At 48.3% G+C, this 25,389-nt stretch overlaps 1 protein-coding gene across 3 annotated transcripts in view; it reads left to right on the top strand.

Moving 5' to 3' along the window:
- Positions 1-18,273, top strand: part of SH2D4B (SH2 domain containing 4B) — an 82,809-nt gene extending 64,536 nt beyond the window's left edge. For 2 of the 3 annotated variants that reach the window (XM_057308512.1, XM_044386239.3), the window contains exons 7-8: positions 13,172-13,392; positions 17,830-18,273. In XM_057308512.1, coding sequence (XP_057164495.1) covers positions 13,172-13,392; positions 17,830-17,922 — 314 coding nt within the window. In that variant the 3' untranslated portion in view covers positions 17,923-18,273. The remainder of the gene's footprint in view (positions 1-13,171; positions 13,393-17,829) is intronic. The other variant, XM_026504573.4, reaches the window with a different exon arrangement.
- Positions 18,274-25,389: the final 7,116 nt, after the last annotated feature.

Below are 25,389 nucleotides of genomic sequence, written 5' to 3'. Positions count from 1 at the left end.
CCCAGCGCCCCAGCTCATGCCAGAGCCATTGGCCTTCCATTTTCCTGAGGGCAGGCTTGGGGTTGAGCAGGAAGATGTGGTAGGGGGCAGGGCACAGCTGCTGTCTTCAAACCACTAAGGTCCCCCAACCTGTGAGAGGCCTGAAGGTCAGGATGTGGAGCGCGAGGTGGAAATCATAAGGTGTTGACTCTGGCACAGTCTGATGAACTTTTTGGCAGTTAGTTGTCCTGAGAGATGGAATAAGCCACCTCCAGGTATCCCAAGCACCCGCTGCTGGGCTGTGTAAACTGAAGCCAGACAGCCCTTTAGTCAAAACCATGAGAGCACAGCTGGTCCAGTCTGATGGCCATTAGGTCAGATCACATGACTCTTCTCCCCTCACCTTCCCACCAGGAGCTGTTCTCCCTCTGCTTATCTGAGAAACCAATATGGTGGCTTTGACGTTTGCTAGAGAATAAAGTCTAGTCGCTACAGGAGCGGAGAAGCCTTTCTGGAAATGAAAACTCATTAATATTTATGCATAATTATGAACAGTTTATCAGACTCAAATTACCTTCTGCTCCGTAATTAAGTTCTTCATAGATTTACGCGCCAGAGCATTTGCTTACAGGTTTCATTCCAAACAATGATGCTGCTTTTGGGTGTTTGTGATTCACACTGCCTCTCACCAGCCCTCAAGGGTGCACAGGGCAGGAGGGTGTCCCCTACCCATGAGACAGTCTAGAAATGCTTCCCGGAGGGGAACAACATGGCTTGCATATGCAATCAATGTACGGTTCTTCCCGCAATCAACACGAAGACACCGCCCCCTGCGGGCAGTGGGGCGTTACCGACATTTGTGCAGTCAAGTTGCAAGCGTCAGCGCACAAAGAAAGTGGAATCCCTTTACTTTTCTACATTTCTCCCATGTCATGAAATTATCACCCCTCCCCCTTCTTCCTTTTGGGTCGTAGGGGAAAAAAATAAACTCTAGTCCATCTTGTTTAACTTCGTCCTATTCAGTGGAGTCATCTTTTTTCGGGAGACTAGGTCTTTAAGGTTTTCTCCCCTCTCTGCTTCCCTCCAAGAGGGCATCGGAGTATCTGGGGCTTCTCTCCAGTGTGAGGAGGTTGTCAGGGGCAGGGTTGCCCCTGTTCGGCCTTTGTCGTGCATGAGGGTAGGTGGCTGAGGGACAAGAGAGGCTGGCCCCTGGGTCTCTGCTGCGAAGCCCTGGACCGCGTGTGGGGCTGCGTCTATCTGGAGGTGCACTGAAGCGCCGCTGGCATCCCTGGAAAGGGGACACTTAACCTTGAACTGGTCCTCAGGGGTGCAGTGCTTGCTCTCCATGGGGTGTGGCTGGTTGGCCTCCCCTGTGAGGTCATGCTGGCTTTTATGTTTTAACAGATAATTGGTGAAATTTTTACTTTGTGCTGGCTGTGCCAAGGAAACACTTCCTTGACCTCTCACACTACTCTCTGGAAGAGGCAGGAATAGGGGCAGTTAGGTAGGTACACAGTGTTTATAATAGCACATTCATTGACTTATTTAATCCTGTGTGCTTCCTGCTAGCATTAACCCCATTTCACCGATGAGAAAGCTGAGGTACAGAGAATTGAAGCCACTTGCCTGAGGCTCCCTGTTACTGAGTGGGGGCTGTGGGGCTCAAACCCTGGCGATCGGATCTAGAGTCCATGCCCCATCTGTGATGTGAAGCAGCCCTGTGGCCATCTCACAGATGAGGGACTGTGTTACATAACTGCCCCAGGGGCTTGCAGGACTTAGGGGGGCCAGTTCCTTCCCAGTCCAGAACATCTCGAGGAGGAAGAGACGGCTATCCTTTAGGAGACACGTAGCCTCTGTGGGTCGTGAGGTCAGCTGTTTCAGCTGCCATGCCTTATTCTTGGCTGAGGCAAGTGTCTGCTCCTTCCTAGGCCAGTGCCACCCTCCCACAGAATGACAGAAGAGTGACCTCCAAGTCTCGTACAGTCTGCAAAGTCCTTGCACAATAAATGGAGTAAAACAGGGAATTGCCAGGGTTAGGAATTGTCAAATTACCTGGGCAGGGGCCTGAGGAGGCAGGCTCCCTGGGAAAGGCATTTCTGTAATTTATTATTAAGCTTCTGTTGTGTTAGATACGTGCAGGGCATTTGGTGGTAAATTCAACTGACAGCTTTCCTGCCCTCATGGAACTTATATTCATTTGCAAGTAACAGAAAAAAACCTGATATAGTCAAAAGGAGAATTTATTTGTTCATGTGACTGAAAAATCCAAATGTAGGGCCGCCTTCAGGCCTTGCCTGATCCAGGGAACTTAAGGTTTCAGAACCTGGCCTTTCTCGTCTCTCAGCTCTGGGGATGTGCTTTTTTCTCAACACTCCCAATACTGCTAGTCCCCACATCCTGCTTTGTTGGGTCTGGTTTGGTCACGTGCTCACTCCTGAACCAGTCACTATGGCCAGAGGCACCAGACCTCTCTGATTGGCCAGGCTTGAGTCACATGACCATCACTGGCGAGGAGTAGAATCCATCCCATTGCAACGACATAGACGTGAGTGAGAGGCGTGGCTTGCCTAAAGAAGGTACGCGTCGCCTTGCCAGAAGAAGGGCAACTGGTCGCGGATGGGCAAGACCAAAGGATGTCTACCATAGAGAGGAAAAAACCCGTCTTTTGTCCTCGTGAAACTGTCAGTCCAGTCAGCAAGACTGACATGAAACAAATAATCACTTTATACTTTCAGGTGAAGTTAGTGCTACACAGGATCCTTGGCTAGCCGGTTTCAGAAGTCCTTCTGCTGCGAGGTTGGAATCCCCTGTCCCAATAGCAGCGTTAGTGATTTGAACCTGGCATGTGGGCTTGGAGCAGGCGGTCCTGGGCGTGGGATATTGTGCACGGCTATATCTGGAACGAAGAAGCTTGTCCAGTGAAACTCTTGTCTCGGCAGTTGGCCGTGGTTAAATTTCATTTGGAGTTATAAAAAATGGCATGTGAACTCATTCATCGCAATCTCTGTGGCTGTAGGATGCTTTAAGAAACTGTTGAGAATGAAGAGCTTAATAATTCCAGCCTCTTTAATGATATCGTCTGGAAAGTATGGCAATAAGAAAGGGAAGTCACAAAAATGAATGAGAAACGGCTAACCGGTTGATGGAGGAGCTGCCGGCCGGTGAGGCGTAGCTGCAGTGAGAACTGTAAGAAATATGCCCATCAGATAAATCAAGACCCATAAAAAGTAAAACATCGTGTCTGGCCCGCCTGCATTTTGTTCTTTTCAGAGAGAAACCCTAACAGAAATAAAAGGAGCTCATTTGGTTACTCAGGTTAAGTTTGGAGCCAGTGATTTCAGGGACCCGGATGGCGGTGGAGGAGGGGCTGGGAACCGAATCCAGGGTTTGCTAACATGTGGATTTATGGGTCCCTTATAGCCGAGCGTCTTTTGGAGGTGTGCTTCAAGTGCCTTTCCTTTCCTGGGGCTGCCGCCACTTAGCAGCCATGGAATCGATATTTTGCTAGCAACTTGAAGTTGGTGGTGGTGGTTGGGAGTATCTGCGTGGGGTGCAGGGAGATGATTAGGGGAGGCTTAGCGAAGATTGGTTTACTTGTTTTTATAAGTGATCTTACCTTGACAGGACCTCTGTTTCCTGATAATGCCTAAAAAATAACTCTCAAAATGTCCAGTTTCTTTGGTTTTAAGAGTCTCTTTCAGTTTAACTCAGTTGCATTCTGGCAAATATTCAATCTTTCCAAACATCGGGCCTCTTCCCCAAATGGTGTCTGAGTGTAGCGGGAGCTCATGGCTTGGGAGGGAGCCAAAGAAAGGCCCTGGTTGGCCCCTCAACTCTGGACCGTGTTCTCTGCGTTTACGAATCCAATGACGGTCCACCGCTGTGGGAAGCACCTGTGAATGTTGGATAATGAGCATAGTTGGGGTCTGGGGGGTCCCCTTGTCCACACTGATTATCCCTCCAACTTGACTTGGCCCTGCCTTGACTCTTGCTAGGCCTTCTGGGTTTCAACAACTGCCATCAATGAGCTGTTAGAGAAGACCATCCACCCCAAAACCTAGGTTCTGGGGTCACCTTGCCTCTTTTCTGGGCTGTGCTCTTAAAGATGTTTATTTTTCAGAAATACCCCTAAGTCCTAAAGGTTCAGTTCACTGGCCACCTCTTCATTCCCCTGTCCTCATTCTTTATTATCATTGTGGAAAGAAACCAGGCTGTCCCTTATTTGTTTCTTTCTTACTCTCCTTTATGCTCCACCCACGTTCCCCTTCCTCTTCAATAAGCAGCCGTCCTGATGATAATGAGTATCTGTTCAAAGGGTTCTTGTATATACATTATATTATGTATATATCACCCAAGGGAAGTTATTCTACTCCTTATTTTCTTTTTTTCTCATGGTAACGTTACATATGATTTAACCTTGATGCTTTTCTGTGGCTAATTTTTTTAAAAAGATTTTATTTATTTGAGAGAGAGAGAGAATGAATGGGGAGGGGCAGAGGAAGAGGGAGAAGCAGGTTCCTTGCTGAGCAGAGAGCCCATTGTGGGGCTCAATCCCAGGACCCTGGGATCATGACCTGAGCTGAAGGCAGGTGCTTAACCGATTGAGCCACCCAGGAGCCCTACTTCTGCTGTTTTTGTGATGTGTCCACAAAGAGGGCAGCTTATTTCCTGGGGTAACCAGGCTCTATTCCCCTCCCCCACGTGGGTCTGGACCTTCTCCTTCCCTTTCTTTTCTCCTACCTTGCTCAATTTTGATTCCACTCCCATTGCTCAAAGGTGGCCCCAGAGGTTGTCACCTTGGGCCTCTTGCCCTTCCCCAGGATTGGGGAAGGTAAACCCTCCCCAGCTTTCAGCTGCTGTTCTTTCTTACGTTGGCCTCCTGCTTTCCAGTGAATTCCTATTAACTGCTCTTGGGTCCATTGGTCACCCTCATTTCTTTCTTCTTCTTCGTGGGAACACTTGTTATCATGAAGGTCTTGGCGTTGATCGTTTCTTCCCACCTCCATTTGTATCTGGGGTTCATGGGACTACCTTGCCACCCAGTTTTGTTGGAAACATAGTCCATGGACTTTGGGTTTTGTTCTTGACTTGTTCTGCTTGTTTCTCTTTGGGATTTGGAGAGATTGGAAAATGCTGCTGTTGCCACCACCTCTCTACCTTGCACTTAAGTACATTGACACGAAAGGTGAGGTGCTTTAAATATCATTTGTGTTTCTCACTTTATCTCATGGAGCATATGTGAGGAGAGCCATGCTGTTTCTACCTGTGGCCTATTATTTCTAATTGCTGCACAGTATTCCACAGGGTGTAGTTACCTAATTTTTGCTCATCCTCGCCTCGAGTCCTGGACACCCACGTTGCCCTCAACTTATCAGCACCACAAATTAATCTAAGAACCAATTACTATTCTTGCCCTGGACCCTTATGGAACTGTGTGAGGATTTCTTTATAATATATCTCAGGAATGGAATTGTTGGCCAGAGGGTAAATGTGCAGTTAATCTGATGGGGGGGGGGTGTTCCAGTGACTCTCTGGAAGGCTGACCCCGTCCTGATTCCCAGCAGCCATACATGACGGTTGCTCTCCCTCCGTGTTCCAAATCCCACACCAGAACATGGTGGAAGTCCTGGCTCCCCTCCAGGACTCACAGGAACTTGGGGAGGCTGGCAGCCATCACCTCCAGGCTGTTCTGTCTCCAAATACATCATCACGCTGCCTCATTGTGGCTGCACTATGCAGGCGCATGGCACCTGCTAGATTCTCCACAAAATTGGGATATGGGACTCTCCTAGCTTCTCTGTGGGGTCCAGGGACATGAGTGGGGGCCCTCCCTTTAGTCCTCCTTCCCCTCTATCCCACCCCAGCCCACAAAAAGCTCTTTCCTGTCTGACAGCGGCTTCTCACAGGCCCTACCTATGTCCCCTCTAGAGTAGGTCTGTAAAATGTGTTCAGACCTCCAAGTACTCAAAATATAGAGGGAGCTCGTAGAATGTAAAAATCCACTTTTTACATCTTTGCCAGCCCTGGCTTGCAGGACTGTTTACACTCTAGCTTACTGAGTCTCAAACCTGGCTGCGTATTGGAATTACCTGAGAAGATTTTAAACTTTACTGATGCTTGTTGTACCCAAAATGAATTAAATAAGACTCCGTCAGGGTGGGCCAGGGCTGAGAACCCTGCTCTAGGGACTCAAAACAGCCAATACTGACATTTAAAGCTCACTAGTGATCCTTTATTCCTGGGTGATAACCTCCCCATCCCTCAAAGCACATTGACCGACTTTGAATGACTGTCATAGCGGGATGCGTGGGGAGGTGCAGGGCCACGATATTTAAATCCGTAAAATATTAAACATCGGATATATGCCGTGTGCGCACATACGGATGTAAAGGGCACAAAGGAAGCTTCAGAAGTGGAAACGCGACCCATCCTGGAAGCACGTGTGTGCTCCTCAGCTTGGTCGCCCAGGTCCTTCCACCAGCCGTGGTCCCTCTCCCGAATATCTGCTCTACCAGATGTTTGCTTCGTTTATTGTTTATATAGTAATCTCCAAACGCTGTAGCCTTTAGTTTTGTGAGATTTTCACTTTAATACCAATGGAACTATAGCGTAGTTAGTTTTTAGTTATTAGCTTGTTTCACGCTTCATTGAAAAAAAACCTTTCCTCCTCGCATTTTCCCACCGCTGCTGTGCAGGAGGTTACAGCATCTCAATGCCTGTCTTTCAGTGGTTAATTGAGAGGATGTAACATGCAATTTCACATATTCTCAAGTTTATATGTATCTTTACCCTCTTCCTAAACACACAGAATTTTTATTTTTATTTAAAATTTTTTTTTAAAGTTTTATGGATTTTACTAATCTCTACACCCTACGTGGGGCTTGAACTCATGACCCTGAGATAAAGAGACACATGCTCTTTGGATGGAGGCAGCCAGGCTCCTCAACACACAGAATTTTTTTTTTTTAAAGATTTTATTTATTTATTCGACAGAGATAGAAACAGCCAGCGAGAGAGGGAACACAAGCAGGGGGAGTGGGAGAGGAAGAAGCAGGCTCATAGCGGAGGAGCCCGATGCAGGGCTCGATCCCACAACGCCGGGATCACGCCCTGAGCCGAAGGCAGACGCTTAACCGCTGTGCCACCCAGGCGCCCCTACACACAGAATTTTTAAAGTCCAGTGATTCTACTCTCAACTGATCAGATGTTGTCAGTATGAACATTCTTTCTTTAAATCCTCAAATTATCCATTATTAGTATTGTTTTGCAAGTCAATATATCTTTTTAAATTTACTTGCAGGGTCTATGCTCATCCTTCCTTCTAGCCCCTCAGATTCTCTGTTCAGGATCAAATTTCTTCCACCTGGAGTCCATCCTTTAGATTATCTTTGATAGTCATTTTCTCAACTTTTTTCCCCCTGAAGTTGTCTTTATTTTGTCCTTTTCCTTGAAAGATAGTTTCATTAAATACTGTTATTTTTTTCTCAGCGCACTGAAAATAGTATCCCATTGTCCTCTGGTTTCTACTGTTGTAACAGAGAAGTTAACCATCAGTCTAACGGTTCATTCTTTGGAGATAATCTGCCTTTTCTCTCTGGCTGACAGAATGAGACCCGAAGTCACTTTGGGCAGGTTTGCTGCGATGTGTCTTGGACGAATCCCCAATCATTCACTCTTTAAATATGGCCTCCTCTCCTTCCCGCCTGTATTCTCCAGGATCCGGATCGCACATGTGCTAGGCCTTTCAGCCCATCCTCTGTGTCTCCTCCTGTCCTGAGACTTAGATTAAGCTTCTCTTATGTTCCATTTATATAAATGTGCCATGGGGGCGTCCTTCTTAGTCTTGGCTGTGACTCTTTACTCATTGCGTCCCTCCTTCTCCCCTCCCACGTCATCAGCTCTGCTCACTGCTTGCACCCAGAATCGACCTGGCCCCAGAGGCCCACTTCACATCCCCTTCCGTTGCCACTCTCAAGCCTGTCCTGACTTTCCCAGGTCACATCCTCCTTCTGTGTCTTTCACAGCAGCACTTACTGTCCTGTGCATGAGATGACAGGGTGTAGAGCAAAGAGCACTGGACTTGGAGTCCGATGACCTGAGTTCAAATTCTGGCTCCAGCACTTACTAGCTCTGTGATCTGCGGTAAGTCACTTTTCCTGCTGACCCTCGGTGTCCTCAGTTATGAACTGATGATGATTGAGATGTTAGGAGGACCGAAGGGGATGAGGGCCACAGAGTCCCCGGATGGTGCCCAGGGCTGGCTGTGACGGGGGCTTCTTACGTAACCCCCGATGTGTCCTTTGGCCCCCCTGCCTCCACACAGAAGCCATCGCTGGCAGACTCGCGGTCCGGGAGCTGGAGCGCAGTGCCACAACTCTGGAAATGGAGCTACGAAGCAATCCCCACATGAAGAAGCCCTCACTGCATTGAGATCCCTGGCTTGCCTGCCTCCTGTTCATACCCCCCCCCCCCCCGGGGCCATCTTTTCATCCTTGAACATTCTCACATTCTTCCTCTGTTTAGGGGATCATCAGTCATTTCTCATTGCCGTCGAAATTAAGTCCAGAATCCTTCTAATGGTATGGAGAGCTCTTGGGGGCTTGGCCCCTGCTGACCTCTACGTATCTCACCATGGCTCCTGCCCGGCTCCTACTTTGGCCCTCCCTCCAGCCCCAAAGAACCACGTGCTAATCCTTTTTGCAAACAGATCCTTGCCTCATACCTCTGTGTTCACCTTTTTGGTCTCAGTCTAGCTGTCACTTCACCCTTGGCACCAGAGCTGGGGGGGGGTGCCTCCCCCGGGTGCTCCCACAGTACCTGGGGCCTTGATCACCACTGGTTACGGTAAGCCTTTTCGTAACAACAACAACAACAACAACAACAAATCTGTCGATCTTTATTTCTGTCCAGAGTCAAAGCTTCTGGAAGGCGGGAACTGTTTTTCATTCAGCACTGATTCCCAGGTGCCCAGCATGAGGCCTGGCTCCTAGAGAGTGCTTAATACATAGTTATTGAAGGGAAGAAGGAGAGAAATTACAGGAAAAATAACATTTCCCATTATTGGTGGGTGAGAATTGGCTCCAAAGGGATCTACAGTTGCATTCTCCAGTCATCATTCCAGAACAGCTACCTGGAGCATTGGGTGGTAAGGCCGCAGCCCTCAGCCAGCCCTGGTCATTGGCAGAGGTAGAAAGTTCCCATGATCCCAAGCGAGCAGTGTGCTTTCTCCTCAGTGAGAAGGGGTGAGGCAAGGGCCTCTCTTCTTTCCTTAGCCAAGAGGTCATAGAGTGTTTAGAAGGGACAGAGGTGGGATGGGTTGGGGTATGATTAGTGCTTAGTTCCTGGTACGCTTGGCTTAGAGGCGATCCAGGGAGAGAGAGGGAGATGAGGAGGGCAGAGTGTGGATGGGCAGGAAACTGTAACAGCTTCTCCTTGTAAGTGTGCTACAGGCCTCGCAGCCACCCACTAATTCTCCTGGGGGTCAGGTTTTCTAAGGAACGGTCAGACATCCTGAACTATGAAGCTGCATTACTTTGGGTCTTGGGCCAGATTATAGTTTTGATTTCTAGGTAAGTATCAAAGAGTGGGGACGGAGTTCACAGATGTTTATTATCCCAGATGCCTAGAGAGTCTTCTGGGGTGGTGTGGGCTGGGGCCCAGGTCACCTTCCACAGTCTCTGTCTGGAGGGATTGGGTGCGTGGGTGTGGGCGGCACAGCCTGCCAGTGCTGTGACCATTGCTGCTCCCAGGACGAAGTGACATCCAGCCCTGGCGCATGAGCGGTACCCTTGGTGCAGCCATGGCAAGCTAATTATGTGTATTAGGTAGGCGTTGTGTTCTCGGCACTGTGGTGAGCACGCTCACACATTAATCTAACGTAGGCTCAGACACCCTTACGACGTAGGTGGGATTAATGGTACCACCAAACAGACGAGGACACTGCCCTGGGTTCAGAGAGGCTTAAGTTACCTGCCTAGTGCCACCTATTGAACAACTCCCTGAGCTGTGATTTTATTTTTATTTTTTTGGAAGATTTTATTTATTTATTAGAGAGAGAGCACAAGTGAGAGACAGCACGAGCAGAGGGGAGGGGCAGAGGAAGAGGGAGAAGCAGATGCCCCACTGAGCAGGGAGCCCGACATGGGGCTGGATCCCAGGATCCTGGGATCATGACCTGAGCCGAAGGCAGACGCTTAACCAACTGAGTCACCCAGGGGCCCCGCCTGAGCTCTGACTTTAGTCCCTGCTCTCAATTACTGCTCCAAACAAGCCCCCCGATGTTCCAGGTGCTTGGGGCACAAAGGTCAGCTTTCAGTGTCAGTCCTTCTTCTGGAAAGCAGAAGTGCAAGGATTTCCTGGAAGAAATGCCCATGAAGGATAGAGGGGAGAGGGAGCAGGTGAAGGTGGGGAGAGTCTTTGGACGTGGTGCAGGTCTGACACCTGTGAAGGGAGGGCGGGAAGGAAGGGTCATTGGGAAGAAGAACCTGCTACTGGAGCACAGCTCAGGGACAGTCTCGCTTCGGCTGATGGGAAGCCCCAGGGCAGTGACTGCTCACTAGAGGCCTCCCACCCTGGGTAGGAATGGCGGCTTCCCTAGCCTCATGCTCAGTCATAGAACCCTCTGTGCTCTGAGTCGAGGGCACTGGGTCCTGTACCTCCTGTGCCAGAAGCAGCGGGGGGAGAGCACGCTTCAGCGGTGGATCTGAGCAGCAGCTGGGGACTGTCAGCTCCGGACACTGTTCCTTGCAGCAGAGACTCTCTTGAGGGAGGCCTGAGCAGCGTGCTCCCATGGTTGCCACGTTTTGTCCTCGAGCCCTTCACAGCTGTTTACAACACGCTGCAGCATCTGAGCGGGTGTATGAAAGCTCATAGGTGGGTATCCCGTGTAGCCTCCTGGGACAGCGATGATTTCCTGGCAGGGTGGAGCAGGTTGCACACTGAATAAAGGGACCCCGCCAAGGGGGCTGGTTATGGGGAGGAGGGATTGAAATGCAGAAATGTGAGCTCGGCCGTTTGGGCCCACAGAGGCAACATTTTCGAATCCCACCACTCAGAGGGCCATCTGTTTCTCACTTGCACAAGGTAGAGTGTAGGTGACCAGCAGCCTGGGCTTCCCAGGAGAGAAGAGGAGGATTCAGGGTCAGCTGGGACAAAGGGGGCTGGGGACGGGCATGCAGCTTCTGCACAAGGAGGGCTTGTGGTAAGCAGCCAGCAACGGTGCATGAGGTGAGTGAGCGAATGAGCCTAGAGCGGTGGGTGCGTGGGGTCCCAGAGCCCAGTGTCTGTCGTTCCCGAGCCTGGGCTCTGCTAGAGTCCAGGGAGGTTATTCAAAGTTTTCGATGGCAGACACATGACATTGTCCTTTTGGTGTTACTGGTCGCTTTCAGATATTAAAAGTCGAGACCTATTCAAGTGGGACTGTTCCTTCTCCTGCCCAATGCAACAATTCGCTGCGCCCCAGTTTCCAGTCTGGTCTGGGCTTTAGCTCGAGGTGGGTGGAGTGGAGGTGGGGGCCACATTTCCTGGTCCTTTTTCCTCCCGGCCCTTGACTCTACTCTGTCTCCTCTTACTTTTCTCCCCACCCCAGCCCCATGTAGGGTCTAGGTCTTCTGGGGCAGGGATGTGGGTGAGGGACGGTGCTGAGACCAGATTCCAGGTGGCCATTTTGGTCCTCTTATGGCTGTCACTGCTTCCCTGGCTGAAGGCACTAACATCCTCCCGGAGCAGCCCCAGGGTGCGTCCTTCTGCCTGCATGGGAACTGTGCATGATTCAAGGGCTCCCTGCTTCCTGCCCCCTCCCTTCTCCCTGGTTTCCTACTTATACAGCCTGGCTGGGGAGAGGGTGGCTCGCTTGACTGCCTCTTGATAAGTTCTGGGCAAGGAGGACAGAGGTGACCCCCAATTGCGTTGGCTGTTTTTAAAAGGGGGACATGTGACAGTGTGGTGGCCTCTATATCTTCTGCTTTGGGCACAAAGAAAGTCCCGGCACACCCCCTGTAAATAGGAGAGCAATGGCAGGGGTTTGGGGGGAGCAGGGAGCACCTACAGGAAAGCTTGAGCGTGGCACCAGGGTACAGCTGGGGGTGGGGGGGGAAGTCACGGTGTGCAGTGCCTCTCAGGGTCACAAGGACCAACAGCCCAGCTACCTTCTACCCCTTCGCTATGTGACTGTCAGTAAATGATCCCTCTGAATGTAAGCAGAGGGTAAACAAGTGGGTGTGAGAAGAGGACCATGTGTTTCTCCTCTCCCCCCAAATATGATGATAACAGCAACCCACATTTCCACAGTGTTTCTTAGTTTATGAAATGCTTTCAAATTCTTTGTCTGACTTGAAAGTCGTGATGTGCCCTTGAAGTGGATGGAGGAAGACGATCACTTGAATGTCAGAGGACGCTGGAGAAGTTGAGGGCTTGGCTGAGCGTCACGTAGACCAGATGAGGGCAGGTGGAGTAGGTCGTCTAGGCTTTCTGGCTCCTGCCCTCTTCCCGCTGCCCTGCCCTGTGAGGCTGGTCCCCACACACACGGCTTCCTGTGCTCTATCCAGATGACAGCAGCTCCCTAAAAGCCTTTTCGGGGATCGTCACTGACAAATAATCAACTCCAGGGCCAGACCTGACTCCCATACTGTGGTGAAACCACATGCTTGTGAAGGACTGCGGAACCCGAGAAAGTTTTGTCCTTTAAGCTTGTTTCCCAATGCCCACAAGTGGACGGAGGAAGTCGTTTTACTTCTTGAGAGGACCTACTGTTTTCAGGTGCTTGTTCATGGGTACTGGCAAGATAACTGGAGTATAATCGTAAGTCACTCTGCTGTTGTCATTAAAGCAAGACTCTTAAGGCTCTCCACAGGGCCGTGCTTGTTGACTTGTATTTGTAATCGATAGATGTTCTAATTCTGGCTCATTGCTAATTCTTTGCTTACCCAATTAATCCAAATTAGTGTGGCTTAATTTGGAGGAAAGTGTGCTAAACTCAGGTCCTAGTAGAAACTCTTCCCCAGGCTCACAGCTGGCGCTCTGGGCCAAGATGGGTCCTTGGTGGAATGAGGCAAGTGCTGGACAGCTCCCGAGGCCCCCTCTTTCGGGACACCATGGAAGGAGGGTGTGGGGCAGGGATGAGTCGGGGAGAGTGGCAGGGGAAAGGTTTGCTGAACCTACTGACTTTTTTTTTTTTTCTTTTTTAAACCAGGAATTATTAGCCGAGAAGATGCAGAAGATCTCCTTGAGAACATGACAGAGGGAGCATTTTTGGTCCGGGTCAGTGACAAAATCTGGGGTTACACCCTCTCCTATCGCCTGCAGAAAGGGTTCAAGCACTTTCTTGTGGATGCCTCTGGGGATTTTTACAGCTTCCTGGGAGTGGACCCCAATCGCCATGCAACGCTCACCGATCTCATTGATTTCCACAAGGTATCCTTCACAGGGGTGCTGGTCAGGAAATAGGACTGATAGAGACTTGAGGTGAAGGAGCACCAGGCTGCAGATGTTCTAAGAAATGGGGTGGAGAGGGAGCAGGCAGCCCCAGAAGGTCCGTAGGATCACAGGGATATGGGACATCAGGGTGGAAGAGAGCAGAGATTGTCTAGACAGGCTCTGGGGCCTGCTGTTCTTCTCTCTGACTTACCGTTTGACTCATGCAGGCACCTCCAACCCTGGTCCCTAAGCCTCTCCTCACCTCAAGTATCTGAGTGCTCCCTACTGTCAACACTCAGGGACCAGTTGACCCACCTTCTGTCCAAGCCCACAGCTCACCTGCAACTCATCCCCAGGATGGCCTGCTTGAGGGCATTCTAGCCAGGCCTCCCACAGCTTTTAGAGTTAGCTGAAGCCTAGCCGTCAACCCTGTGGCTTGAGAAGCTTTTCTAGTAGAGCTACCATGTCTCTTGTTTCAACTACAAGGATGCGTACGTATGTGGTACGTGTGTGACCTCGGGTGGGTTCCTTAGCCTTACTGAACTTTACCATCCTAACCAGGCAAATGGATGTAAATAATAGTTCAGATCCCATGACCATTAAATGAGGTAATGTCTAAAACAGCACCCTGTAACTGTGAAGTGGTGTGGAAATTCTTGTTTTCCAGAACTCTCTTTGTTATTTGTCTCCCTACTGTAGGCCTCTCATGAGGAAAGATGTTGCCTTCCAAATGATATATGTAGACAGAAGCAACTTTTGTGTTAATGTGGCTGTCAGCACAGTAGTAACTGGGAGAAAGCCAAAGGTGGAACTCCGTGAACCACAAGGGTGGGAGAGGGATTCCGAGAGACAGAGTCGTGGTCGCTGCCCATTTACCTGAGCTTTGCAGCTGTAGAAAATTTCGAAGACTTCCTGGACCGTCTCATTGGGTTTTTGCTGTCATAGGGACTCTTGGATTGGTTTTACTTTTTCTTAATGGGATGTCTTCAGGGCTCTAGGGACAGCTCTTGACTTGACCTTGTAAGTAAAACACATAGAAAATTATCTGTTTACAAATACCTAGACACTGGGTGGACAGGACTCCTGGAAAACTGGACTAACCAGGTTTAGGGCAGTTTTCTACCCACGTTGGAAAGAGCTTTCTAACAACTCTAGGAAAGAGAAAGGGAGGGCATGTGTGGATATTGGCACCTTCTCTGTGTCAGACATCATGCCTAGTACCATCCATCCATGTTCTTGCTTCCTCTTCCTGAGAGCTCTGTGAGGGAGGCAGGCTAGCCCCATTTCGCAGATCAGGAAACCAAAGCCGGGGAGCTTGAGTAGCTTCCTTAAGTTTTCATGGCTGGCACCACGAGGTCCAGGAGTTAATCCTCAGACCATCTGCCTCTAAAGATTGTGCCTTTTCGGGGCGCCTGGGTAGCGCAGTCGTTAAAGCGTCTGCCTTCGGCTCGGGGCGTGATCCTGGCGATCCGGGATCGAGTCCCACATCAGGCTCTTCCGCTATGAGCCTGCTTCTTCCTCTCCCACTCCCCCTGCTGTGTTCCCTCTCTCGCTGGCTGTCTCTCTGTCACATAAATAAATAAAATCTTTAAAAAAAAAAAAAAAGATTGTGCCTTTTCCTCTGTACCATGCTGTCTGGTTTTCCTCCCTGCATAAGCTGTTTTGAGCAGTGATGAGCTTCTTGTCCCTAGAAATGTTCAAGCACGGAGAAAAGGTCCATCTCTCAGAGATGCTATGCTATGGTTCCTGCATCAGAAGGTTAGAACAGATGTTTTTGAAGGTCTTTATTCTCTTCCAAATCTAGGGTTGGAGACTTCCAATGTAGTTTCTTACACTAAAGAGGAAGTTCACCTATGCCCTTGTGATCTGGTGGCCAGCATGTATACATTAAAATTTTAATTACACAATTAATTTATGATTACATTCTAAGAATAATCAAGTACAAGGTGAAAGCCTTGTCCATTTCAAATCTCCATTTCCCATCCTCCACCTTGAAGGGTTAGTTTGCCATGTACCTATCCAAGTATTTCCCAGGCATTAACACAGAAATTTATGTACATAGGGGCGCCTGGGTGGCACAGTTGTTAAGCGTCTGCCTTTGGCTCAGGGCGTGATCCTGGCGTTCTGGGACCGAGCCCCACATCAGGCTTCTCCGCTGGGAGCCTGCTTCTTCCTCTCCCTCTCCCCCTGCTTGTGTTCCCTCTCTCGCTGGCTGTCTCTCTCTGTCAAATAAATAAATAAAATCTTAAAAAAAAAAAGAAATTTATGTACATAAGGAAATACATAGTTTTGCTATTTGCGACATAAACCAGACAATTCTTTTTTTTTCTAATTAAACTATAAATTTAACACAATTCTCCACCCAACAAATATACCAATAGGATGGATATTTCAAAAAAACAAAAAGATAAGCTTTTCCAGAAAAAACTGAAATATACCAGTTTAGCCATGGGAATTCTAAAAAATAAGGATAGTGGGGTGAGATTAAACAGAGGCAGTTCTTTACAAATAGCTCAGCAATTTTTTTGCAGGATCAATGTATCATACAGTGTATTTTTTCAAAGCCTGGTTGCCGGAAGCGGGCTGCTAAGTTTTAAATCCCAACTGCATTCCTGTGTGTGACTTTGGGCAACTACTGAAATTTTTGTGCTTTAGTTTTCTCCTCAGTAAGATGGGTTTCAGAACAGCACTCACCTCCTTAGGGTCCCTGGGCGGTTGCATTGAGATACCCTGTGTAAAGGGCTGAAAGAGTACAGCTGACGTTTGTAAGTTACCAGGATGTTGGCTGTTCCTGAAATGCTTCTATTGACTACGTGCACCGGCCACATCCTCGCACGCGCCCCGTGCTTTTCCAGGATGGCCACTTCCATAGCTTCCAGGTTTCCATGATCACCAACGGGGCCGCAGGGATGTGCTTGTCTATGTCCCTTTGGGCACAGCTGCAAGTATTTCTGTAGGATGGATCCGTCGTACTGGAATTGCCGGATAGAGGATGATGCACATTTTAATTTGAAAAGATCTGCCAGATTGCCCTCCACAAATGTGGCGCCAATTCATGCTTCTGCCAAGACTCGATGAGGCTGTTTCCCCACACTGCTGCCAACCCTGGGGATTATCAGTCATTTTAATTTTTTCCCATCAGATGGGCAGATGCTCTGTCTCACTGTTGTTCAGCTTGCATTTCTCCAATTACTACTGACACAGAGGGTCTTTTCATATATTTAATGGCCACTTTGGGTTTCTTCTGTGGATTATCCGTTCCTATCTTTTGTCCATTTTCTACTTAGATGTCTCCTTTCTTACTGACGCGTCAATTCTTCCAGGAACTCAGTTGAACTTTAGTGATGTCTATTCTGCTTCTCCGGTCTTCGATTGAAATTTTTATTTTTATTTAAATGGGCACTCTTTTCATTTACAGGTTTTTTAATTAAAAAAAAATAATAGCCCAGTCTTTTTTTTTTTTTTAAGATTTATTTATTTGTTTTGAGGGAGAGAGAGAGAGAGAGTGAGCACGAGCGGGAGGGGCCGAGGGAGAGGGAGAGAGAATCCCAGGCAGACTCTGAGCTGAGCGTGGAGCCCGATGCAGGACTCCACCTCATGACCCTGAGATCATAACCTGAGCTGAAACCAAGATTCTGATGCTTAATGGGCTGCGCCCCCCAGGTGCCCCATAAATAATAACCCATTCTTATTTCACGCATGATTTATCTTCTCATTCTGCTGAGGAGATGAATACCCATCCCTTTAAACCTCTTTCAGTTTGTTTTAGAAACTTGATATTTTCTTGGGGGTCAGTTCTATGGTTGAGTTTGGCGTCTTTCTTTTATGGGGATGATCTCCCTTAAGTATGTATATGTTTTGAGCTACGAGGTGGTGTCTGAACTTTGAATTTCCTGTTTATCCATCAATGGATACAGTCCCTGTTTCCCAAGTCCATACTCTCCATGCTGTAAGCATTGGAGTTGACAGGGAGTAGCTCATCTTTTGGGCATGGGAATGTTTGGGCTTTTGTGGACTCTTTGGCCCCCAAGGAAGGGCGGTGCCTCTCCTCACTTCCCGTCTGCCCGAGGCAAAGACCTTTGCCCCCTGGGGCTCCCCAGCCTGTCCCTCTGATACTTGTTCCAGCCCCTGCCTCACCTTCACTCCTCTGACAATCTCATCCTGTAGGTCTTTGGGTTTTCAAGTGTTCTTTAACATTTAGCTTTGTTGATGGCCTTCCTTCTCATTTTCCCATATTGGATTTATTTCCATTTTCCCAATATGGCTTTATTTCTTTTTTAAAAGCAGTTTTTTTCTGTCATTTCTATAAATTTGAGTGAGGAGGAGGCAGATACATATTCATAGACTTTCTATCTTGAACTGGCCTCTCTCTGGTGGATGTTTATTTCCCTGGCTTGGTTATAAGTAATTCTTCCTCTTTGTTTTTCCTTTTAGGAGGAAATTATCACTGTTTCAGGGGGAGAGCTGCTGCAGGAACCCTGTGGACAGAGGGAGAGCCCACCAGACTACCATCTGTTGTTTGAATGATTTTTTCCCCCTTATCCGTTGGACTTCTTGGGGCATCCATTTTTTGACCTCAACTGAAGAACTTCCCAGCTCAAACCCTTATGGCCTTCTGGAAGATCCACCACTATCCAGAGGATTAAGTAGATTAGTATGTCTCAAGGGATATGAAATATATGGCGTATATGCTATTGGTCCCCATCCTGATGCCCAGGACAGAAATTGCTAATAGCTGATGCAACTCTTTCATGAAGAGTTTAGTTATGACTTCAGAGAATGAAGCCTATTTGCCATGGCCACCCTAAGCTGAGCTCCTAGAGCACATGGGTCATGTTTTTAATAATCCAAAATAATTCCAGTGCCTAACTCTGAATATAAACCTATGGTAGACATTCAATAAATGTTTGTTGAATGAATGCAGTTCTTCTGGAAGTCTTCCAACACTAATTAGCAATGTTTTCTATTAAGTTATTTCCTACCTGTTCTGTCTGTAAAGTCCTGGAGAGTATAGAAGAAATATTGCAAAGGATTTGTATGGAAAATATAGATGCCGTGTCTTTAATGATGTACTTCATTGCCCTCATTGATTTTATCATTGGAATAATTACTTAGGGCTTCTAAGACCCAGCTTCCAGATTAGGCGACTGATACTGCCCTGCCTTCCTTATTTGCTTCCTCTCCTGCCACCCCTCCTTGGTCCCGGAAGCATATCTTGACCCTGGTTTTGCAATACTGAGCCAGTGGTTTCCTGTATTCCCACAGATGTGCCCAAAACATGGGATGAATTAAAAATCCAAGAAAGCCTTGGCTCCCTAGGATTTGGCCTTCTTGGTGCAGGTTACCCAAATGTGGACCCTTGAAGTCTAATCTGAGTATAGTTTTCATATCACTAAGATTCTTCCAGTGACTCGTCAGCAGCTCTTGGGGATCGCATCTTGGTGCGTACTCAGGTTCTCACGTTTACGGACATATGCAGAGACAGTGTGTTATGGTGGGAATATCATAGTGGAATCAAGCCGACTTGGGTTCAACTCCCCACCCTGGACTTCCTAGTATATTAATGTTGGCAGCTCCGTATTTGGTGGGAGCGAAAGGAGGGATGGCTCTGGGCCTGGCCAGTGGACGGGTGTACCTTACTTGATAGTCATGTCCCACATCTCTTACATCCCACATCCCTTCCTCTCCTTCACCTCCTGTCTCCCCACCTCTTCACATCCTTGGCCCCTTTCTTCACCTTGGTCACCACCACTGCAAGTCATTCTGCATGGACTCTGTTCTTCCTTACGGGTCCATCCGCTTCGTGTGAGATGAGCCCATGCCACTTTGCCCCATGGGGTGCCTTGGACCCCCATCTCCTATTGCCGCAGACGCCAAAGATATCCCCCAACCATCGAGAGAGGGCAGTTAACTCTGCACGCGGGGAACCTTGGATCAATGGGAGACAGCAGCTGGCAGATTGCTTCTTCCCCCTCCTCCTGCTGGGGGGCTGTGTGGACAGGCGGTTCTTCCTGTGATCTCTGAGAAGACAGTCCTGTGGGACGGAGCATCTCATCATCTTGAGGCCCGCCCCCTCTCGTCTGTCCCTCCTCCTTCTCTTCCTCCCCTTCCTGCTCCCCGGGCTGGCACCCCTGCATTAAATGGCAGCATATCGGCATTTGCAGCAGGCTCTGCCTTTGAGGGAAGCCAGGGTAAGGACCCATCATACAAATGTGCTCGGTAGTACCAGCCTCGCAACCTGGCCTCTGTCCGCTCTCTCCCAGCGCCCCCGAATGCGTAAGCCGCAGAGAAGAGGGGAAACCTGCTTCTTGAACGCTAAAGTGCTTTCAAACCATAACCGATTATGGTTAGATTTTCTTCTATCAGACTTCTTCTATTCTAGGAGCCTCAGAGGAACCGAATTTCAGCTTTGGCTGTGCTGCTTACAGACTCTGTGACTTTGTTCAAGGCGTTCAACCCGTGAAGGCTCAGTCTTCCTGAGAAGAGGATTTTCTGTGTGGCTGCCACTAGTTTCTTTTTCTTTCTTTCTTTCTATTCCTTTTGGTGGGTCAGTTAAATGAGCAATACGAAACCTCAGTCTAAATGGGAGGCAATGCTGATACCAACTCCAGAAACGGCAACAATTATTTCGGGCTTAGCGGTGATGTGGCAGGGGAATATGGTGTGATGATTTTCAAGGTGTTGGAAGAAAGTTCTTACACTAGGAGCCGCTTGGAGAGCCGAGCAAGCTGGGCTGAGAACCTGAGCCCCCAAGCTGTTGTTCCTGTCACCCCTAGTTAATATGTGAGAGACAACAGCTGAGTTTTCTATGCCTAACACATTGATTTCATTTTATTTGGGGCCTGCACTTTCTGCATTTCTCATATATTTTAGGTTTTACCTAGCCTTAAAATAAATTCCTTGTAAGTTGTCCTGCAAATGAAATTATTGTCTGGAAAAACTGCGATTTCATTTTGAGAGTTTTATTATGCTAATAAATGTCAGGATTCTCAAATAAAGGGATTGCCTTTTTTTTTTCTTCCCTGAGCCCTACAAATATAATGAAAAATAGTCAGTCAGCTACAAGACTCAGCAGAGAGAAAATTTACAGTCTATAACTAAAAAGAGAAGTTGTAAAAAACACTATGCAAGTTAATGGAAGATAAATGTCACTGGATGGAAGGGTAACTTGGGGTCCTGGTCAGGGAGAGTGCTGAGTGGCAGAGCCGGAGTGCTGGACACCTGGGGTGCCAGGGTCTAAGAGGGGCACAGGCTGCAAAGCGGCTCTTCGGGGTTAGAATGGAGCCCTGGACGTGAAGACCCGGGCGCCTGGGGAGCGCGGCTCCCTTCTGTACCCTTGAACCCTTCATTAGCCTCAGGACTAAATTTGGAGCCAGAAGGACCTTTGTTTTGTGACCCTAGGCAAGTGTCTCCAATTGTCTGGGCCACGGTTTCTTCTGTGAAGTGGGGTAAACCATGCATGTCTCCCGTGGTGGCTGGGAAATTGAACCGTGTGGGAGTGCACTCGAAAATCCACATATAACTTTTGACTCCCCGCAAAACTTAACTACTAACAGCGTACTGTTGACAGAAGCCGTGCTGATAACACGAACAGTCAATTACACCCACTTTGTATGTTACATGTTCTACATTCTGTATTCTCACAATAAGGTAAGCTAGAGAAGAGAAAATGTTAGTAAGAAAACCATACTGAAGAGCAAATACGTCATAGTACAGGATGGTATTTATTGGGAAAAATCCACACCTAAGTGGACCTGCGTGGTTCACATCCACGTTGTTCAAGGGTCAACTGTCACATCATGTGAGATTTTGTAATAGTAGTGACAAATGCTGTTTAAGCTGTGTGTGTGTGTAATTCTCACAGTCATGCCAAGGGAGACAAGGCTATCCTCTCCACCTTGTGCATGGGGAACTGAGGCACAGGGAAGTTTAGAACTTCCCCAGGGTCAGTTCTCGGGAAGTCGCATGATAGAACTGGGATTCACCAGTCTGGCTTTGGAGACCTTGAACCAGTGCTCCTCCAACTGGACTCCGCAGACCAGACACAGAGGGGGTGTTCTGAAAATGCGGGGTGGGGCTGGAGGTTCTGTATTTCTTTCTCCTTCTTCTTCTTCTTCTTCTTCTTCTTCTTCTTCTTCTTCTTCTTCTTCTCTTTTTAAAGATTTCATGTATTTATTTGACAGAGAGACCGGGAGAGCACAAGCAGGGGGAACGGTAGAGGGAGAGGGAGAAGCAGGCTCCCCGTTGAGCAGGGAGCCCCATGTGGGACTCGATTCCAGGACCCTGGGATCATGACCTGAACCAAAGGCAGCCGCTTAACCACCTGAGCCCCCCAGGCGCCCCAGAGTTTCTGTATTTCTAACAAGCTCCTGGGTTGGGCCGAGGCCACCGGCCTGTCTGCCACTTGAGAAGCCAGGCTCGAGAGCAGGGCGAGGCCACCTCTAGCCGCAGGCCAAATTCGCCCTGCTGCCCCGTGTTTCTACAGCCCGAGAGCCAAGAGTGTTTTTTCCATTTTCAACTGGTTGGAAACAATTAAAAAGAAGAATAATACTTTATGACCTGTGAAAATTATATTACATGCACATCTCAGCACTCATAAAGAAAGTTTTCCTGGAATATAGCCATGCTTATTTGTCGACACTGAGTCTTTGGCTGTGTAGGGCCTGCAAAAGCCTGAAGTATTTACTATCTGGCCCTTCACAGAGAAAGCTTGCTGACCCTGATTTTAAATTATGTGCATATGTTAGGAATCATCTGCTGTCTTGCTCTGCTTGATCTAAAGCTACACTTAGGAGAGACTCCAGCACCATATTTATACTTGAGAGAAGCCGAAGTGAATGTGTTACATTGCCGGTAGTGTTCCCATTTTAAATAGGATACATCTCACCCTGTCTCAAATAACCAAAAAGGAGGCTCTTTTTTTTTTTTTTTTTTTTGGTCAGAGGATTTTAACCAAATGTGAGCTTGTCCTATCACAGTTATATAGATACTTTATATGCGCATAGAGTTATTTGTTTTCTAGAATTTATCATGCTTCCTACACTTGACTGTGTTACATATTATGGTTTGCCCTTCCGTCTGTGTGGTCCTGGGGGTCCGACGAAGCCGTATTTACTGGTGTTTTATCACTGCGTGGAACGGTGGATGTTGTTGTGTTTGTTAGAGACGAGGGACAAACGGACTTTGCAGCTTTCAAAGACCTGCTTTACCCTTTACAGGAGCCCTGTCGCCGAAAAGCCCAGGCTGTGCACGATGGCTGCTTTGGGTTGGAATCTCGAATCCACTACTTTCAGTCGTAAAGAGGAACAAACAAACAAACAAACAAGCCAAGGAGACTGAAGACATCCGAGGCAGCTCTGCTACCAGCTAGCGTGAGATGGGTGAGCTGAGAATTGAAACAGAGAGCACATCTTGGCAAAGCTGTTCTCTGACTCTCGAAACAGACGCTGAGCTAAGCCACAGCAGGCAGGAGAAACTGAGCTCCAGCTCTTCTCACAGTCTGTGCAGACCCCTGCGTTCTCAGAGGACATCACACGAGCTGGTCTGGCAGTAACTCCGCAGGACTGGTTTTTATCGTGGTAAAATATAGGAGATCTAAAAGTGACCATTTTAATGCAATTGTCACCACCACCCGTCCACGGAACACTTCATCTTGCAGAACTGACCCTCGGTACCCACTCAACAAGAGCTCCCCTTTCTCCCCTCCCTCTGGCCCCTGGAAAACAGCGCTCAACGTTCTGTCTGTATTAATTTGATAACTCCAGGTAGCTTAGATAAGTGGGATCATTCCGTATTTGGCTTTTTGTCACTTAGCATGTTTCTTCAAGGTTCACCCAAGTTGTAGCGTGTGTAAGAATTGTCTTTCTTTTTAAGGCCGAGAATATCCCCTGTATGTGTGCACCACATTTTCTTTATCCGTGCGTCCATCCGTGGACGTTGGGGCTGCTTCCGCCTTTTGGCGCCTGCGAATAATCCCGCTATGAACGTGGGCGTGTACCTGCACGATTCGTGTGCTCTACAACTCCCTAGTTTTCAGATGCTGACCGGTCCCTGCCAAAGCCATTCCCGATCTCAATAAGTAATGTCGCTTAACTCCCCCCTTATGAGATGTTCCACGATTCCTCCGGCCTGCGCCCTCCCTCCTGCAACAAGCTAATACACCTCACTTTGGTTACGTGTGTGTTCTTGGCGGCCGTTAGCAGGTGGGCTTTAGGAAGATGGTATCTGTAAAGCACGGGGTCTCCGATAAGCACTTAATAAGAGCTGAATGTCTTCTCCCCCTGGACCGGCTGACAGCAGCTGCGTAAGGCCCTCTCGTGAGGAGTATTCTGTGCTTTCACAGCCTCATCTCAGAGAACGAGCTCACGGCTCCCAGCTCGCCCCTAGGAGGCTGTGGAAAGCGGAGGATGGTGAGGTTGCAGGGCCAGAGGCAGACTCAGAAATGGGTGCCAGCTGTTCTTCTGCAGGGAAATTTCTTGCCCCGGGGCACCCAACGTCCGAGGCCCAGCAATCAAAGGGACCCCCTCGAGAGAAGCTGAAGGAGGGGAGGCCTCGGGAGCCCCCAGACTCTGTAGAATGGGGAGGCCAGCAGAGCTCGTCTCAGGGGGACCCTTAACCCATTTGCTAAGGGGCTTCTTCTCTCCATGGACACCCCCCTACTCTCCCCTCGCCTGCCCTGGGGGCAGGAGGAGACAGCAAAGTTTAGTGGGAAGAGTAATTCTTTGGGGTTATCAATGTAAATCTGAATTTAAATGGCAGAAGAAGGACAGAAGAGGCTGCTACAAAGAGGAGACAAGGGGCATACGCAAAGGTAAAGAGGCGTGAAGGTATGTAAGAGTCTGCGCATGCGTGTGTGAGGCTAAAAGCCTCAACTATGACCCACCGGGGTCGTTCAGACCCCAACGTCGGGGGGTGTGTGTGTGAATGAAGGCCTGATAGGCGCTCTTCAGCATACTATCCTCCACCCCTCCTTTATCATACTAAGCGTTTGCACAACCAAATTCATCACAAGGGACACATTCTGCCCAGATTCTCAGCCACCAGCCAAGGGCCTTGGACACTTGGGCAAGCCTGTGGGGCAACCGCAGTTTGTGCCTATAACATGGGTGTTGACCAAAAATTCAGCGTAGACCTTCCTTATGGCTCTCTTCCTGAATCTTTTCATCAATATTGGGTATTGTCGACTACCTTTCTTGTCCTCTCCTCTCGTGTCTCTGGGTAATTTCTCGTTTATTCTCTCACGTCTTCATGGAGTTTTGGTGGGTTTTTCCATTTGGCTTCTTCTGATTGGCCGAGTGACTGCCCTTCGAGATGTGATGGGTCCCCCCCCCCCCCCCGCCCCGGGGCAGCTGCTGGGCAATTTGATGAGACGAGAGACCCACCCCATTATATGTGGCATGCATATTCTTTACAGCCTCATATTTCTACTGGTGGTTGGTTGTTGAACAGAACTATAGAAAGTTCTTTGGGGGTAATCAAGCCTCTCCCCTCATTTCCAGTTTGTACGGATTTATAAAAAGTAAGACACACTTCTAAGCCAATAAAACAAACGGAACGGCCAAAATATTGCAATGAAATACAAAAATTAGTATTCTAATAAATAACTAAATCCAAAAAAAACATCTGTGAGCTAGAAGCCCAGAGCCTGACTCTAGCATACTGTTTTAGGAATAAATCTGACACCTCCCCAAGTCTGCCTAACAAAATATCGTTTTCCATTAACAGCTTAGCAATTTGTTCGAGAGGCATGGAATCCCTGAACAAATGGGCCATCGGGAAACTAATTAATGACACTCTGCATTAGACACATTCTTAACCTTAAAAAGCAGACGCTAACTCATAGCTGAAACAGAAACGCAAAATCATTTTAGGAACAACTTAACTTTTATTACTTAGTGCATACCAGGGGAGGAATACTTTGCGTTAAAAGCACTTACCTGACACGTCTATAAAACAATGGAGCCCTGGCTGGAAGATGTAGCACACAGAGCCTTT

The sequence above is a fragment of the Ursus arctos genome, unplaced genomic scaffold (genome assembly GCF_023065955.2).
Source record: "Ursus arctos isolate Adak ecotype North America unplaced genomic scaffold, UrsArc2.0 scaffold_7, whole genome shotgun sequence".
Lineage (NCBI taxonomy): Eukaryota > Metazoa > Chordata > Mammalia > Carnivora > Ursidae > Ursus > Ursus arctos.
This window is presented reverse-complemented; position numbering and strand designations above follow the sequence as displayed.